The sequence below is a fragment of the Notechis scutatus genome, chromosome 3, assembly GCF_049901735.1.
Source record: "Notechis scutatus isolate UNSWTSFEM ecotype Mainland chromosome 3, rNotScu1.2, whole genome shotgun sequence".
Lineage (NCBI taxonomy): Eukaryota > Metazoa > Chordata > Lepidosauria > Squamata > Elapidae > Notechis > Notechis scutatus.
Window position 1 is genome coordinate 181,258,959 of NC_142011.1, and position 17,686 is coordinate 181,276,644.

The 17,686-nt window shown below is 33.6% G+C and overlaps 1 protein-coding gene across 2 annotated transcripts in view; it reads right to left on the minus strand.

The window, feature by feature from the left end:
- Positions 1–17,686, minus strand: part of MMP16 (matrix metallopeptidase 16) — a 178,141-nt gene that overhangs the window by 83,233 nt on the left and 77,222 nt on the right. For both annotated transcript variants that reach the window (XM_087961977.1, XM_026689105.2), the window contains exon 2: positions 17,458–17,606. In XM_087961977.1, coding sequence (XP_087818103.1) covers positions 17,458–17,561 — 104 coding nt within the window. In that variant the 5' untranslated portion in view covers positions 17,562–17,606. The remainder of the gene's footprint in view (positions 1–17,457; positions 17,607–17,686) is intronic.

Genomic DNA, 17,686 nt, shown 5'->3' on the forward strand with positions numbered 1-17,686 from the left:
GAACATTCAACAAATGATGATGAAGTATGAGAGATTCCAAAAAATTGAAGAAGATAAACAAAGAGATAAGAAGATTGGAGATATTGATAGCAGATTAACTGTGGTTGAACAAGATAAAAGTGGGATGTTGAGATGGGAGATGGACAGATCAGAATTTTACCTCAGATTCCAAAACATAGATGAAGAAAAGGGACAAAACCTAGTTGAGATAATGATAGAAATTTTGACTGAAGCTCTGGAAATAACTAAAGAGAAGATGATGGATGGAATAGATGAGGTTTATCGTGTCTTCACAAGATATGCAATGAGAAATAGCTTACCAAGAGAAGTTCACATCAGATTTACAAAGAAAGCCATTAAAACACAAATATTGCAAGTGGCAAGAGAGAAAACATTGAAATATAAAGACAAGGAGATTGTGGTCTTGAAACAAGTACCCAGAAGAGTGAGATAGATGAGAAGAGAATACCGATTTCTGACCAAAATTCTATTTTAAAAAGAGGTGAATTATAGATGGCTGATTCCAGAAGGTTTAATGTTCACATGGCAAGAACAGAGACATAGAATTGACTCATTTGAGAAAGCTGAATTATTTTATACAGAATATTTTGGAGGGAAAGAGGAGGAGGCAGAAAAAGAAATGTCACTAATTGAATTCCAAGAGGACTGCCAAACAGCGACTGAAAAGGAAGAAGGTGCAGTAGGCGGAAAGGTGGAAGTCAAAGAACAACGTGAACCAAGATCTACGAGAGCTTCTAAACCTAACTACAAAATATAACCATGGAAGAGAAAAAACTGATTACAATTAACATAAATGGACTTAACTCAGCTGTTAAAAGAAGGAAAACTTTCCATAAATTAGAGAAATTAAAATTTGATATAATCTGCCTACAAGAAGTATATATTAAAAAGCAACATGAACAATTGCTGATACAGCCAAAATTAGGGAAAATATTTACTTCTTTGACACAATGCAAGAAAAGAGGAGTGGTTTTATACATTAAATATATTATCCCAGCGAAATTGATCTATACCGATGATAATGGAAGATTGCTAATGGTGGAAATAATGGACAATAATATGAAAACACTCCTGATTGCAATCTATGCCCCGAAAGACAATCAAGAAGAATTTTATAGAATATTACATATGAAAATAATTGAACTGGACTTTGCTAATATAGTTATGATGGGAGACTTTAATGAAATTGTAGATAATAAATTGGACTATACAGCACAGAAAACAACAAAGCAAAACAGAAAGACTCTCCCTAAATCCTTTTTTTAAATGATAGATTAAATAAATTTAAAAGATACATGGAGAGAAAGAAATGCTAAGACTAAACAATACACCTTCTATTCAAACAGACATTTATCATGGTCCAGAATAGATATGATATGGATGTCAACAGAATTATTAGTTAATATTCAAGAAATAAATATTGAAACAAGTACTTGGGCAGATCACAATCCAATGACAATTAAATGGAAAGGACAAAGAAGAAGATCTAGATGGACATTAAATAATACTATATTAAAGGAAAAAGACTTCATACAGTGGATGGAGAAAGAACTGGCTTTCTTCTTTAGACAAAACAAAAAAGAAGATACATCAATGCAGAACGTATGGGATACAATGAAGGCATATGCCAGAGGCTATACAAGGAAAAGAAATACCATGAAAAGACTAGCCTCTAAGGCATTAGAGGATGAGTACAAAGGACTTGAAAAAGAGCTACTGAAAATGCCACAGAAAAAGGACATTAAATTAAAAATGGATATAATTAAACATAAAATGGGACTAATGGAAAAAGAAGAACTAGCACAGAAAATCAGAGGTGCGAAACAGAACTATTTTGAAGATGCCAATAAACCAGGTAGATGGTTAGCATACAAATTGAGACAGGAGAAAGAATCAAGGAAAATATTGCAATTAATAGATGACCAAGGCCAAGTTTGCTATGGTAGTAAAGAGAAGAAGGAAATTATACGAGACTATTATGGGAAACTATACACACAAGACAATATTGATGAGGAAAGAGTTAAACAGTACTTACAGAATGCTAATCTACCCCAGATACCTACAGAGATTGAAACAATGTTAGAAAGCAATATAACGATGATGGAATTAACTGAAGCACTTAAGAAGCAAAACAATGGAAAGGCACCAGGCCCAGATAGACTTCCGGCAGAATTTTATAAAACACTACAAGAATCGTTGAACCTTCCATTGCTAGAAGTTATGAATGAAGTTATGTTAAAGAAGAAGATACCCAAATCATGGCCAGAAGCTTATATTACATTTGTCCCAAAAGAGGATGCCGATTCATTACAAATCAAGTACTATAGACCTATTTCCTTACTAAACGCAGATTATAAAATTTTTCCTTCAATATTGGCAGAAAGACTTAAAAAATACTTAAACAATTTTATCCACCCTGATCAAAATGGATTTCTGCCAAAGAGACAAATTAAAGACAATATGAGAGTAATCTTGGACACTTTGGAATACTACGAGGCACACCCTGAAAAGCAAATGGCTTTGATATTTTTAGATGCACAGAAGGCATTTGATAAAGTGAATTGGCGATTCATGTTATTACAGCTGGAACAGATGGGCTTTGCTAGAAAATTTATTCAAGCAATGGAAGCTATATCTCATAACCAAACGGCAAAAGTAATGATAGAGGGAGAACTGACAGACTCTATTGATATAAGAAAAGAAACAAGACAAGGGTGCCCACTATCACCTTTGTTGTTTGTGTTAACATTGGATGTGTTAAACAGAAATATTAGAGAAAAAAAGGATATAAAAGGGATGAAAATTAAAAAGGAAGAATTTAAGTTGCAAGCATTCGCAGATGATCTGGTTTTCATTTTAGAAGGCCCACTAGAAACAGCATCAAAATTGATAGAAAAGATAGAGGTATATGGAAAGGTGGCTGGTTTGAAAATAAATAAAGATAAAACAAAGATCTTGACAAAGAATATGCTATCAAGACAAAAGGAAGAACTGGCGGATGTACTAAAAATTCAAGTCACAAATAAGATCAAGTACTTGGGGATACATTTGACAGCAAGATGTAGTACATTAAAGAGAATAATTATATCAAACTTGAGCAGCAGATGGCGCTAGATTTGGTGAAATGAGAAAAATTACAGCTGTCATTAATAGGGAGAATATCAACAATCAAGATGAATACATTACCCAGAATTTTATATTTGTTCCAAACAATTCTAGTTAGGCTTGGGAAAGATTATTTTGAAGATTTAAATAAAATTGTGTTGAAATATATATGGCAAGGTAAGAAAGTGAGAATAAAGTTAAAACTTTTACACGATTCCAGAATAAGAGGAGGATTTGGTTTGCCTAACTGGGAGTTGTATTACCAAGCTACAAATTTGATGTGGGTTAAGGAATAGATAACATTAAGAAATACTAGATTGTTGACATTAGAAGGACATGATCTGTTGTTGGGGTGGCATGCTTTTCTATGGTATAAAGGAACTAAAACACAGGGGTATTTTAGAATACATTATATACGGGAGTCTCTGTGGTTAAATTGGGAGAAGACTAAAAGGCAATGATATTTGAAAATTCCAGTCTGGCTATCGACTATTGAAGCATTTTCTTATCCTATAATATATAAAAAGGAACAAACAGTTAGATATGGTGAAATATTGAATGAAAAGGGTGAACTTAAATCTATGCAAAAATTAGAGGAACAAGGTATAAAGATGAATTGGTTTTCATATGCACAAATACATTCAAGGTATGACAAAGATTCTAAAACAGAATGTTTCTATGATAAACTGACTGATTTAGATAAGATTTTGACAGGTACTGATGAAAAGGTGATTAAAAATTATATGGATATTTATTAGAAATTAAACTAGAAGAAGAACAAGTTAAAGAAACTATGATTGCTTGGGGGAAGAATTTTGGATATGGGATTGATCTAGAGAAATGGCAAAAATTGTGGTCTCAAAATTATATGACAATGTCAACAGCATATAAAGAAAATTTGTATAAGATGTTTTACAGGTGGCATTTTCCCCCGACAAGAATAGCAAGAATGTTCAAGAATAAATCCGAAAAATGTTGGAAATGTCATCAGATACCAGGCTCATATTACCGTATGTGGTGGACTTGTGCGGATGCTAAAAAATATTGGACTAAAATCCACACGTGGTTGGAAAAAAATGACAAAAAAGCATATAGACTTGAAACCAGAGATATTTTTATTGGGAGTTTTGCCTGAAATATATAGTAAAGAATTGAAATGCCTGACTGTAAATGTATTAACAGCGGCTAGGATTGTATTTGCCAAAAATTGGAAAAATGAGAAAATACCATTACAGGAGGAAATTATTAAGAAAATATTGGAATGTGCTGATATGAGTAGATTGACATTTGAAATTAGAGAACAAGATGATAAACAATTTTATAAAACTTGGGATCTATTCTATCAATGGTTAGACAATAAAATATGGTAATGAAATATGTAGATTCTTAGAAAATAATAAATATATAAAGATGTACTCTTTTCTTATTATATCTACAAAATGATTGTAGGATAGATTTGAGATGATAATATGAACTGTCAAAAAACAAATTAAGTAAAATATGGATTATTTCATAAAACATGAATGAATAAAAATATTGTCAAATGATTAACAATGATATTAATGTACCTAATATTTCATTGAAAATATGAGAATATATACAATGTAATTGTAATTGAAGACTACGAAATAGAAGCACAAAATAATTTGTAAACCAACAGACACACTGTATGTATATATATATGGAAGATGGCTTGATGTTTTTATGTTTTGTCTGTCTGTGTTTGTCTTAAAAACCAATAAAAATTTATTAAAAAAACAACAACATATGCTTGTACTTGATTCCTCTGGTTCCTGGTTAACATTATTAAACTACAAGCCCGCATAGAATTTCCAAATTAGGAAATAATATGGGGCAAACACTTTGGACGGTTCAGCTGGTTTGTTTATTTAATTATCCACTGGGGCTTATGCCCTGTTATAACCTAACAGGACCTGTATTGCCACGTACTCATACTGATTTTTGTACAGTTAACTGAAAATATTATAGCAAAGTGAGTTTATCGAACTAGTTTGTGAAAGAAAGAACCGGGTTCCTTGAATAAAGTTTCATTAGATTTTCCTTCAATCTCAAAACTAATAGTTTGTAGGAGCAAAAGCAGGCAGGAGCATGAATGGCTTAAATTATAAAGTGACACCTCTGGTAATTGAAATTGCTCATTGAAACAAAGAAAACTGCCTTTTTCTTATTCATTCCCTTCATCAATCTAACTCAATACTGCTTTTTTACCGGCTTCCAGACAGGAATCTACATCTGCAAGCCATGCTTAGAGATAGCAAGACAATGAACCTGGCTTTTTGCATACAAACCATGTGTTCTGTCTCTGAGCTATCACCCTTCGGTACCTCACATTATGAGATTATAATGCAGATTGTAAGGATGAATTAAACTTATATTATTGTTCCATGAGATGCCTCTGCCTGGCATTCCAGTCTGCTGTTCTACCTTGGTGTGTTTCTACAACTGCTTCTGGGCAGCTTGCCATATTTCTTTCACTCTCTCCCTCCCTCCCTTTCTTACAAGTGCTAGCATGGAGTGCACACAATATTAATAGGGTTCTGGATACCTGCTCCCTGTATTATTATCTATGAGCCCTTGATATAATATGCATTGGCAACATCTGGAAGATAGAGGCTGAGAAATCCAATATATATTTGATTCAGCACACAAATTCAATCTGGAAGGAAAGCATGTAATTTGAAACTCACAGACTCTGGGAACATAATTCAAATATGGACAATTTTATCAGTATCACTTGTGTACTATTATTTTTCCTCATCAGTTTGAAATTTCAGTTTAACCTAAAAAATAATGTTCATTATTGCGAGGCAATCATTACTATTAAGATATCCTGCTTTTCAGTCCATCATATCATTACATTATAAACATCATTATCACTATATTCCTATAATTGTAGCTGTTTACAACTATTTCCCAGTGTTGTATTAAAATCTGTGTCACTGAAATTAAAATGGCTGGGTTACTCATATTTTGCTATTTTTATGGAGCTGTTCTCAATTTCCAGTGCTGGAACACTGCAATACAAAATAAAAATAAATGGGATTTTATATCTAACTTCATGTGTTGGATAAAATTCATGCAGAATGAAGTCATAGAATCAATCTCTTATGATTGAAATATGGCAAAGTTTATGCTGGACTGGTTGTAGTTTGTTTGGTGTTCTCTATTTTTCCAGATTTTGACCCTCAACATGTTATGCTTATTTCTTCTGAAGATCAAAAGTATTTTATTTATTTCTATCTTTTCCACTTTATACTAACTGTATTTATGAATAAACTACTCAGTGGAATAAAAGCATAATAATGACAACATCCTCTTTAGGGGTGGGGGGAAAGGGAGAGGGGGTTCCCAAATGGAAAAAACCCAGAACAGCTCTATGTATATGACAAATGCCTGAAGAATCACATCATAGTAAAATGACTGTCAAGACACATATATGACATGAATCATAAACATAATCTTATAAAGAGAAAGTTAAGTTTCTCTGAAATGGAGATGTTGTTTAATTTGAAAGATCTACAGCGCAATTGTTTTTCAAAGAAGTCAAACTAAGTGCAAGCATATGGACAGTTAACTAAATAAGTTACAGAATAGACAAAAAAGTAAAAAATCTAGTTTTATTACACAAACAGGTTCTCTATTAGTTTAATGCTAAATATGGCAGAAAAGATACTGTTTTGGTGCAAGCCAAAGGAGTGATTTAGGTAGAAGCTCCACATATTATTTTAAATGGGACACAAATATCTATATTTTATATAACTCCTAGGAAATTATAGGGATTCCTAGGAATATCACAACAATCACCAGACTTTTATTAATTTCAATTTAAAGTATATGTACTATGGCTTTAAACTTAACATACAATGAGTTCAAGACACCAAATTTTAAGCTCTAAAATTAATAGGCTTCTCCACATTGTACTCTCCATCCAGCACAAACCTGGGGAAGAAATTTATTCTCAAATAAAAAATGTCCCAAATCAATCATTTCCAAGTACTCGAGTATACTTAAAGAGGCTTTATGGGACTGTAGCCCCCATGCCATGAATTAGTCACTAAATATAATCAGTTGTGAACAGAAATCCTAACTATCATTTATTCTTGTCCAACAAAAGCTTTTAGTTTGATGTTAGTGAGTGAGTGAGTGAGTGAGAGAGAGAGAGAGAGAGAGAGAGAGAGAGAGAGAGAGATGTAGATAAAGATAAAGATAAAGATAGAAGATAAAGATAAAGATAAAGATAAAGATAAATAACTCAAAGGGTGGACACACAGTTTAATACACAAAATACAGAAAATGTAAGGTGTAAGAGAGTTTTAATTACCTGGCTCTCACAACTGTATATGTGCTTTAGTTAGTTACCTACCACACATCCTGCACATAAATTGTTTCAACTTCTACCCTCAAAATGATGCTATAGGGCACTGCACACCAGAACAACTAGACAAAAGAACAGTTTTTACCCCCCATGCCATCACTCTGCTAAACAATTAATTCCCACAACACTGTCAAACTTTTTAGTAAGACTGTATTAATATTATTATTCTCATCTTTCCTATTACTTATCTTCTTTTTTACTTAGGACTATAACTTTGTTTCTGGTATCTTTATGATTTATATTGTTTTATTTAGTTTCTTAGTATGATTTATGTTGATTGCTTATTTAGTATCCTATGACAATCACTATGTTGTATCTTATGATTTATGATGAATGTGTTTTTATGATGACTATGATCATGATTTTTCACTTATAGATATTGTGTACAATGAGAGTTTATGCACCGAAGACAAATTCCTTGTGTGTCCAATTACACTTGGCCAATAAAGAATTCTATTCTATAAAGAATTCTGTTCTTTATATGCAAAAGTTCACTCATGAAATATGGCTACAGTATCATAAAGAGGACATATGAAAACAGGAAATTTTAACCCCTTGTGACTTATTTAGGGATTGGAGCGGCACACACACACTTGAAAAATAGACAGCTGAATGGGATAAAAAAAATGGACGCCTACAGAAAGTGATAGCAAATGCTAAGCATTGCATGAGTTACAAAATGGAGTTGTGTAAATTTAAAACTTTACAGCTGCTAAATAGAAAATGTATAGATAGATGTATTCATAACTTGGATAGATGTATTCATAACTATGTTTTTACTTATACCTATTATCTTGTAAGCAATTGACAAACCAAATAAAATAAAAAAAATAAAACATGGACAACTGCAGCCCATTAAAGAAAACATGGTCTTATAGTGTTTAGTCAATTGTATTACTTTTCATTATTTGAAGCACATTGTTTGCTGGCCAACTCCCCAATGTAATCAGAAGATCTGACAAAATCTGGCAGTAACCTTTCTGACAGCTAAAGGTCTGAACAAGAAGAATCAATCATCTGATTCAACTGATTCTTTAAACCTGCAAATTTAAATGTCTAAATTTAAGTTAATACAATTTAAATATTTTGAACACTTCAATATACACATTATAACCTGGTTTTTAGGCAATAATTATAGAAGAAATATATATCCCAGCTAGAATTTTGACATAACTGAAAAAAATTACAGCTTAAGTAATAACAGTTTGTTGGTGTTTTTTTTTGCAGTTTCTGTAAAAATTTAAACCTTTTCCATTTACTGTAGAAATATGATTCTATTTTACAGCTACTTGTGTATTCAAATTATCTTTAAATTGCAATTTATCTTTAAAACATACAAAGTCCATAACTTTCCAAGCACTGATGCTTCAAAGTGAAAAAATGTTAGAATAGCATGCAATTTCCATGCGTTTAAACAACATATACATAACACCAAGAAGAAGCAGTTAAACACACTGTAGTTACCAAATAGAAAAGATGTATTCTCTCACCTTAAGGTGATATCACTACATCAAACGAAAGAGGCAAGGGATTTAAAAGAAGAGAGAACTATTATCCTATGTAAGAAGTATTCTAAACACCAATATTAAACATCACTTTAACAATGTCACTGGAACATCCACTCCAAAATGTTGGGTTGTTGTTATTGTTTTGTTAGCATGAGTTACTTTTTTACTTACTTACTTATTAACTTACTTAAAATTTCTAAGCAGCCCATCTTACTAATACAGCAACTTTGGGTGACTTTCAAAGATTACAGCTCATGTAACTGGTGGCTTAGTACATAGCTAAGAAAAATAATTTCAGTCACAATTAAAGATCACAGGAAGATTGAAACTATTCTCCAAGCAATATAATTATAAAAATCATTTATATAACCATATAACATCGAACAAGAATTCAGTCAGAAAGATCAGAGTGTTTAAACAAAACAAATTTATAGTCAGAAAGTAATTTTAATTCAGAAACCAAGTGATATTTTTATTTTATTTATTACAAAAAAATTATATGACCATCTATCTTATACATAATTGATGGATCACAATATTCCATAAAAGCTATCTATCTACATTATCAATCTATCATACTTCCCACTACAGCACTGCAACATTCTAGTGACATTTTGTTGGGGTCATTTCCAGCCTAATCCAGGGCTTGGATTAAGAGCCAAGTCTTCATAGCTTTCCAGAAGGCTAAGTGGGGACTTCGAATTCTCTAGAGGAAAGGTATTCTAAAGAGGCTGCTATAGAGAGTTCATAGAAGCAAAGTCCTATACTTGAATGGAAATTGCAATATATGCATGAAAAGGTTATTAGAAAATATACTTTAGCATTGATATGATTTGTTTCTCCACTGCCCAAAGACAGAAAATAAAGAAGTAAAAGGAAAGAACTGGAAAAAATACTCTCTTGTGCTAAGGCAAGTATAAAATTCTTTTTTTCCTTCAAATTTCCACTTTTGGCCATATCTGGGGACAACCAGGGAGGTGATGTTTCCTGCCTCCATAACTGTGACCCATTAAAATGGATAGAAGCATCATTATTTTATAAGAGCTGTGGTGGCACAGTGATTAGAATGCAGTATTGCAAGCTGACTGCCCAGTGCCAGGAGTTCGATCCTGACTGGTTCCAGGTTGATTCAGTCTTCTATCCTTCTGAGGTCGATAAGGAGGACCTAGCAGCAATATTTTGGATGCATCAATAATTTTATCATGTAATTGTGGTTTCCCATCACAGCATTATCTACCCTCCACTTTTTAACTAGATACAAATTTCATAAAATACATATAACATATCATAAGTTTATACATCAGTTATTTGTTGTATAAAACATGATTGATTCAGATAGTCAGATTTACAATCCAAAATGGCTATATTTATACTATACTAAAACTGAATAAACCATAGTCTGTTTTTTTAATTCAAATAAGTGTGAAATATCTTTAGTAGTAGTAGTAGTAGTATTGCTTCACATCAATGTTGACTCCTGATGACTGCTTGAACAAGTGCCTGCAGTTTTCTTGGCAAGACTTTTTTAGAAGTGGTTTACCATTGCCTTCTTCCTGGGGCTGAGACAAAGCGAGTACCCCAAGGTGACCCAATTGGCTTTATGCTTAGAAGTCACAATCTTCCAGTTTGTAGCCTAATTCTTTAAACATCAAACTGGCTCTCAAATTTTATTAGACACACCATATATTTTAACACTGGAGAAGATCAACTGTTGTTCTGTAGTAAATAAAGTTGGCGACCATTTCCAAAGTCTTGCAGCATAAGGAATTAATGTCTTTTAAAAGAAAACCCTTGGATACCATCCTATTGTTGTGGCCCACCAGCTGCCAGATGTGGAGCTGGTGGCAGAATTGGATGATGCGAAGGTTGGGGAGGAACTTGGGCCTGTTCTGGAGTCTGGGGAAGGCTCTCATGGAAGATCTGTATCGGACCCATAGATAGAGGCTGTCTGACATTTCCCAGCCACCAGAACGGCAGCTGCCTCTGGAGGTTGATATGAGTGAGGAGGAAGAACAGCTGGGCCCTGTTCCAGACTCACGTATGTGCAGAGCTGTTAGGAGAGGGGAACAATGGACGACAAGGAGTCGACTCAGGAAGCAAAGTACATGTGGACGCTGAATGGCTCCTCCCTGGCTGGGGAAAAATAGAAGGAAAGGGGAATGGTTGTCATAGGAGACAATAGTTTGTCTTTCTGAAGATTTTGCTCATTGTGTTTCATGCCACAGAGGACTGCTTGCTAGAACTTAATTTGCAGCCTTTTGGCTAGGAGCTCACGGCCTTGCAATTATTGCAAGGAACATCAATTCCTGCCATTAACTTTTTGAAGGGCTATTGCCTTGACTTTTTGGTGGGTGAATGCAATTAATTCACAAGAGGTAAATAAAGAGGAGTTTTTCGTGACAAGGAGTCTGTTTCTTGCTTCTGCTAAGGCTGAGTCAGAATACCTGTCATCCTCACCTAATCGGCTGTGAGACACTTTTACATTCCATATTCAGTGGATGCTATTCATTCAAGAGTGACAAGTTTTTCAAGGTTATACGATAGATACTGTCTGAATGAATAAGGTCATCTGGCTAATTAGAAATATTCAAAATGCTATATTAGAAGGCAGTCACTACATCAATAAGAAAAACTAAATGGTGGGCTGCCTTCTTATTTCTGGCACTCACTTTGGATTCTGCTTCCTAAGAATTTGGATTTTATGGTCCTAATGGAGCAGCAGTGGAGGAATACCAGCATAAACCTTATCAATACTTGGGAATATTCTCCATATTCTTTGGTCAATTTCAAAGGTCAAAGGCCCTCATTCCTAAAACCCTGCTGTTTTTATCCCAAGTCTTGAGAATCATCGTTATAAAGAATAATTTAGATGCACAATGCTTATAATTTGTATTGGCAGAGTGAATAGCCAAGGACTATATATTGTTTTTACATTTTTTTCTTTATTCATTTTGCTTTCACAGTCAGATCCTAAAATTATATTTTAATATCTGCCTTGAATCTACTAGCTTTATGCAAGTTGCTAAAACAAAGAGTTATTGTGGACATCTTGCTTACTGAATAAGCAATAGTAACAGTGTTGCACTACTGGAGTAATTGATTTCATTTTATTTTTTCATCATGGGAAGATTTATTGTATTTCTATTAATGTTTATGAACTGAAGATTTCATTTTGTTTTGAAACAAATTCATTACAAAAATAAACAGTATTTCAGAAGAATGAAGTATAAGAATTTTCTGATTGTAAAAGGCAAAATGGAGGTTTTCTATGGGATCAAGAATCCTAGAAAATATCAAAAGTGTTTTTTATTTTTTGAAAAGGCAACCGGACTGATTTTTTATTTTTTAGAACAAAGATGTTTCACTTCCTATCCTGGAAGCTTCTTCAGTTGTGTTGGATATAGATGATGATGCTACCAGGATAGGAAGCAAAACACCTTTTCTTCCTCAAAAATCACCCTAGTTCCATTTTCAAAAAATTAAAATTGTACTTTTGATACAACTATGACCTGGATGACAAAGAATCTTCATTGACAATCCTAGAAAATAAAATAGGCTCTTCGATATTGAATTCTACTCTCTAGACACAGAAGGTAAAGGCATTTTCTAACTGATGAACATCTCTTTCTGTTATGTCTGTGTAACAACAGATTAAAACTGAATACTTAATTTTTTTCCAAAACATTTTTTCTTACACAGCCTGCTAATACTGTTTCATCCAACTTAGGGATGGGTTTTTTTTTTTTTGCAAGAATATTGTGATTTACATATTTTTCTTTACCCCCAAATCTGTGTGCAAAAGCCATTAAGCAGGAAAAAACTATTATTCTGAAGTACTGGGAACAACTAAAACGATTAAAGCCATAACAATTAGGATTAGATTAGCAGTGGAACGTGTCAGGACACCCAAAGAGGATTTGTTTATGCATAGATTTTCCTGGTTTTTCCAATTCATTCTGCTTTCTAGTTTCTAACTTTATTGGTAATTGTGGTAAAGTACATAACATTATTGATTCCTTTTATATGAAATAAGAGCCATATATCAAGTTTCATCTTAGAGGAACGTCCTTCAAATTGATTATACATATTTGACACTGCTGATCCATGCCAAGTTTCTGTATATTCACATCACAAGTCTGGAAGGCAATCAAATGGTTAGACCTTGAGCATATTAAGTTAAGCTCCTTAGAGAATATTCCCACATTATTTTCAAAAAACACATATTTCCACAGAAACTTTTCAGATGATATAGTTCATGAAAAAATGTATTAACATTAAAGTGATATTTCTGATAATTACCAGCTTGAGCTGTGTTACAGGCAATATTTCTATTACTAACTTACCAACTAGGGCATAGAACTTCAAGCCTTTTAGTTAAACCCAAAGTTTCTATAACTATATCAATACTCTTCTTCAATGTCTTTCAAGCATAGCTCAAAGTTAAAGTAAACAGCTTCCATAATATCACTGTAATGTTGCCTGACTCATTTGGCTACATCAACATCTACCCTATGTTGTTATATAGTGCAGTCACTTCAGCTTCCAATATGTCTTCAACATAAATTTCATTGTTGTAGGCTAATAACCAGAACATAAATGAGTAACTGAAATAATATTTCGATAAGATAGTAGATAGCAATTGAGGCCTCTAGTTTTGCAAATTACTACATCACGTTTTCAAGCATAGCTCAAAGTTAAAATAGACCAGCAAATCATAATCTTTTCACCGAACAAGCCCACATTTCAAGACAAGCTGAAAATGTGTGTACAGATCTACTAGCTTTTTTTGTCCACAACACTTCCAGAATTAAATTACATTGCATTTATCTCTAGCCATTCACAAACTGTGTCTAGACACCTGCTTATATCAGGTACATAAGTTCAAGTCCAATATTAGACATATAAACTCACTGGGCACTGGGACCAGTCACCCTGCTTAGATTTACAGATTTGCATTTGTAGGGATAAAATAAGGACAGATCCCCATATGACCTATTTTGAGCACATAAAAGGAAGGCAGGATATGTTCCGAGGAACATATCTGTAAATATCCCATGTATGCAAGGCATCTGGATTTTATTTTTCCAAATAGGAGAGCTTCCCCATTCATTTTAGGAGATAGGTCGGCTTTTATATACACTTCACTTTATGTATACCAAAACATCTCCACTGAAGTGAATGTGAAAATCCCATTTATGCCATCTGGCATAAATTCTGGAGCAGATACACAAGTAGTCCACTAGAACTGCTTGGCAATATCATTTGTGTTTATATCTCAATAATCATGATTCACAATCTTTAATTTCAACTATCATGTTTTAAACACTCAAATATATATTAAAATAGCAGGTCAATTTCTATGTAGAAAAATGTATATTGATATCACATTATTTAAGAAATAAGTACTTCACATTCTATTTCAATCACACACTAATATGTGGAGCAGAATATTATAATCTGGAAGATTTAATATTTTCCCTACTTTGTAGAACTCTATGTAGGGGCTTCTTGTTTTGTTTGAAGCATTCAAGCCATTTTTTTTTTTTTTTTTGAAAGAAAGTACTTCAAGTTGATGTAACCATGCATTTCATGAGGATTTATGCTAGAGAATTAGAAAAAAATGGGGAAATGTCTGGATTGGTAGTATCAGCTTTCTCTACTTTGGTGCCTTCCTATCAACTTTGAGAAACAGGTCTTTGATGGAAAGAAATTAGGTAGGGGTTCTTGAACTTAAATAATCTATACCCAAGTATCACCTGTCCTCTAAGGTATTTCATGATTTAATAGCTAAAATAGCTAGGCTAATACAAATAAGCGTTTGACAGAAGAAGGCAATTTTCAGTGTTAGAAGATTTTAAATGCTAAATTAGTGGCATTTGGGAAGAAGCTATCTTTTTCACCAACAGAAAATCAGCTACCGGAAGCTGACAACAAAGGAAGATATAAATGTGCTCAGAAAGATAGCATTGATCTTTGAGTCAAAGTACTGTATTCAAACTGTGTGGAAAAATATAGAAATGTCATTCTGAAGTATTCACCATTTCAGCCTCATAAAAATGTTTTAAAAATTAATGCAGAAAGGGATTTCCAGCATTCATATAAAACAAAACAAATAGCAGATGAGATCATCTGATGATCTGGTGCTATATTTTGTTCTTGTGATTTAATATCAAGGAAAAATGAATTAAAATTAGATTGAAAAAAAGATTAATTATCTTTTCCTTCTATAAGATGCAATATGCAAAATCAATACCAGTTTTGATACTTGACATCAAAGTTGAACAAAGCATGCAAAAGTGATTATTTGCAAACAATACTAGCAAAAGCAAAACACTCTCTTTCAAGTATTAAAGCAGCTGCATCCTCTGAAAAGTTAATACAGCTGCTTGCAAGAGTGCACCTGGTTGCTTGAACATTTGTGTATTTATTAGATTTTAAAGCTGCTTTACTCCAAAAAATTATGGACAACTTATAATTTTAAAGAAATACATAATATGAAAAGAAAAACATGAATACTCAGAGATACATTAATAACATCCCAAAATATTACTAAGAGTTATGCAAACCACTTCACCCTGGGCCTGGGGACAGAGACATAGATAACAATACCACTGGGACTACCAACAAATGAATTGTGCATGTCCTCACAACAGCCAGAGGCAACATTTAAGGCTGCCTTGTATGCTTTCCAAAGAATACAGATATTTTAACTTTTCATTCTAATGTGCTTTACAAGCATTCTTTCCAAATACTTTGCATAATTCTATAACATACCTACCCTTATGTGTGTCTTAAAAATGATCCCACCAAATCCAATGCATCTGGATTCCAAATGTTGCATTATTCCAATGCCCATTGTTCATACGTTTATACTTTAATGAATTTAGTCTATTATTTATATTTATTTATGTGACATCATTGCTCAACACACTTTTAAATAACAGAGAAAACAGCAACATGCCTAGAAACATACAACAAAATTCTGACAATTGGGAAACTAAAAAGATAGAGAAACAAATCAGAGAAATAAAAATAAATAAATCATAAGATAGAATCAGAAATGAGAGACACTTGCCTCGTTGTTATTATTATTAAACTTGTATGCCACTTAACTCCTAATGACTCTGGATCACTCACCACAATCAAAACCAAGAAATTGTAATAAAATCAAGAAAAGGAAGAACAAAGATTTTTAAAAAGATAGAATAACAGACTGAATGGAATGAAGCAAAAGTCTGGGTTGAAGAGCAGACTGTTTGGGACTACTTGGAAAAGAATTTCTGCATATTTTTTGTGGATTTGGTTGGCCCTCACAACCACTGACCTAATGTGGGTGCCATCTGTGTCAAGTGGGGAGCTGGGGAACCTCTTTTAAGCTTCTTTATTTTTCTTATAGGGAAATGGGGGCTGTGGAATTACATACAGTCATCATACACAATATCAAGTAGATTTTGCACTGTTTCAATGTAATAGCTAGATGTCTATGGAGATTCTCAATCATCCAGGTCATGGTTGTCTCAAAGGTGCTTTTTCAAGAGGCAACTGGACTTTCTGGTTTTTCTTTCACTTCTCATCCAAGAAGCTTCTTCAGCTCTGACTGGATGGTGGGAATAGAATAATAGCTAGATGTTTTCCAATAACGCTTTCCCGGTCCCCTATATAAACTATTTCGGCAGTTTATTCATTCATTTATTAATTTAATTTCAAAAGTGTCCCATCTCAGTCAATGACTCTAGGTGGTACAGTTGCCTTATATATGATCCCCAATTCTACTGCTGCTTCTGAATGTCTCTAAAACAGATGTAATCTAGTGGCCTTAGCAGCTATGCATGATGGGTTACTAGAATGGGAAAGGCTATTTGTGAGACAATTGGGGATGGGAGGAGATGGGGAGAAAGCCAGAGACAACTGGGTCAACAGGTACTGATAGGTACCAGAAAAGAGATAATTTACTGAGTTTGGAATTAGGGTTTATCCTGATTCATTTAAAGTCTATACATAGCTTGATAATTATACTCTTCACATTCTTCATCATGATCTGGCTGGCCTCAAACATGTCTTAACTTTGTCCTGAGCCACAAAAGGACATCTGATTATTATCTTCCTGTTCAGCTTCTTTTGTGAATTTTGATTTAACACTCATATCAGGATAAAAATGTCATGACTGTTCAAATCCATTTTTCATACTTCTTTTTTCACCTTTCTTGTAGAAATTGGCTTTTATTGAGGCTTTAATTGAGCCTTACACTGCTTCTCCCCACCCCACCTCCTGCCTGACATGATGAAAAGAAAAGAATATTCTAAGTCCTAGGCTGTTCAGAACTGCCAAGATAGGATTTAGATAGCCAGCCACCGCAAGGCTTCTAATTTTCCACATATATTTCAGGAATTCCAAAAAGGAAGAGCATAGCAATAAAATTTACTTACTCGATTGTGTTCCTGTCCACTTTTCCTGTCATGTTAATGCCATAGAACTGCTGCATGGCAGCTATAGCAGATTTCATTGTTTCTGCAGTGCGCAACACTGACATTCTGGTGTCAGCGGATGGAAGATAGCCGTATTTTTGTAACCACACCTACAAAAACAAGCAAAATGGGTATTAGGCAGGATTTAAGGTCCAGGATTTCCTACTCATTCATCTTCTAGTTCAAAACA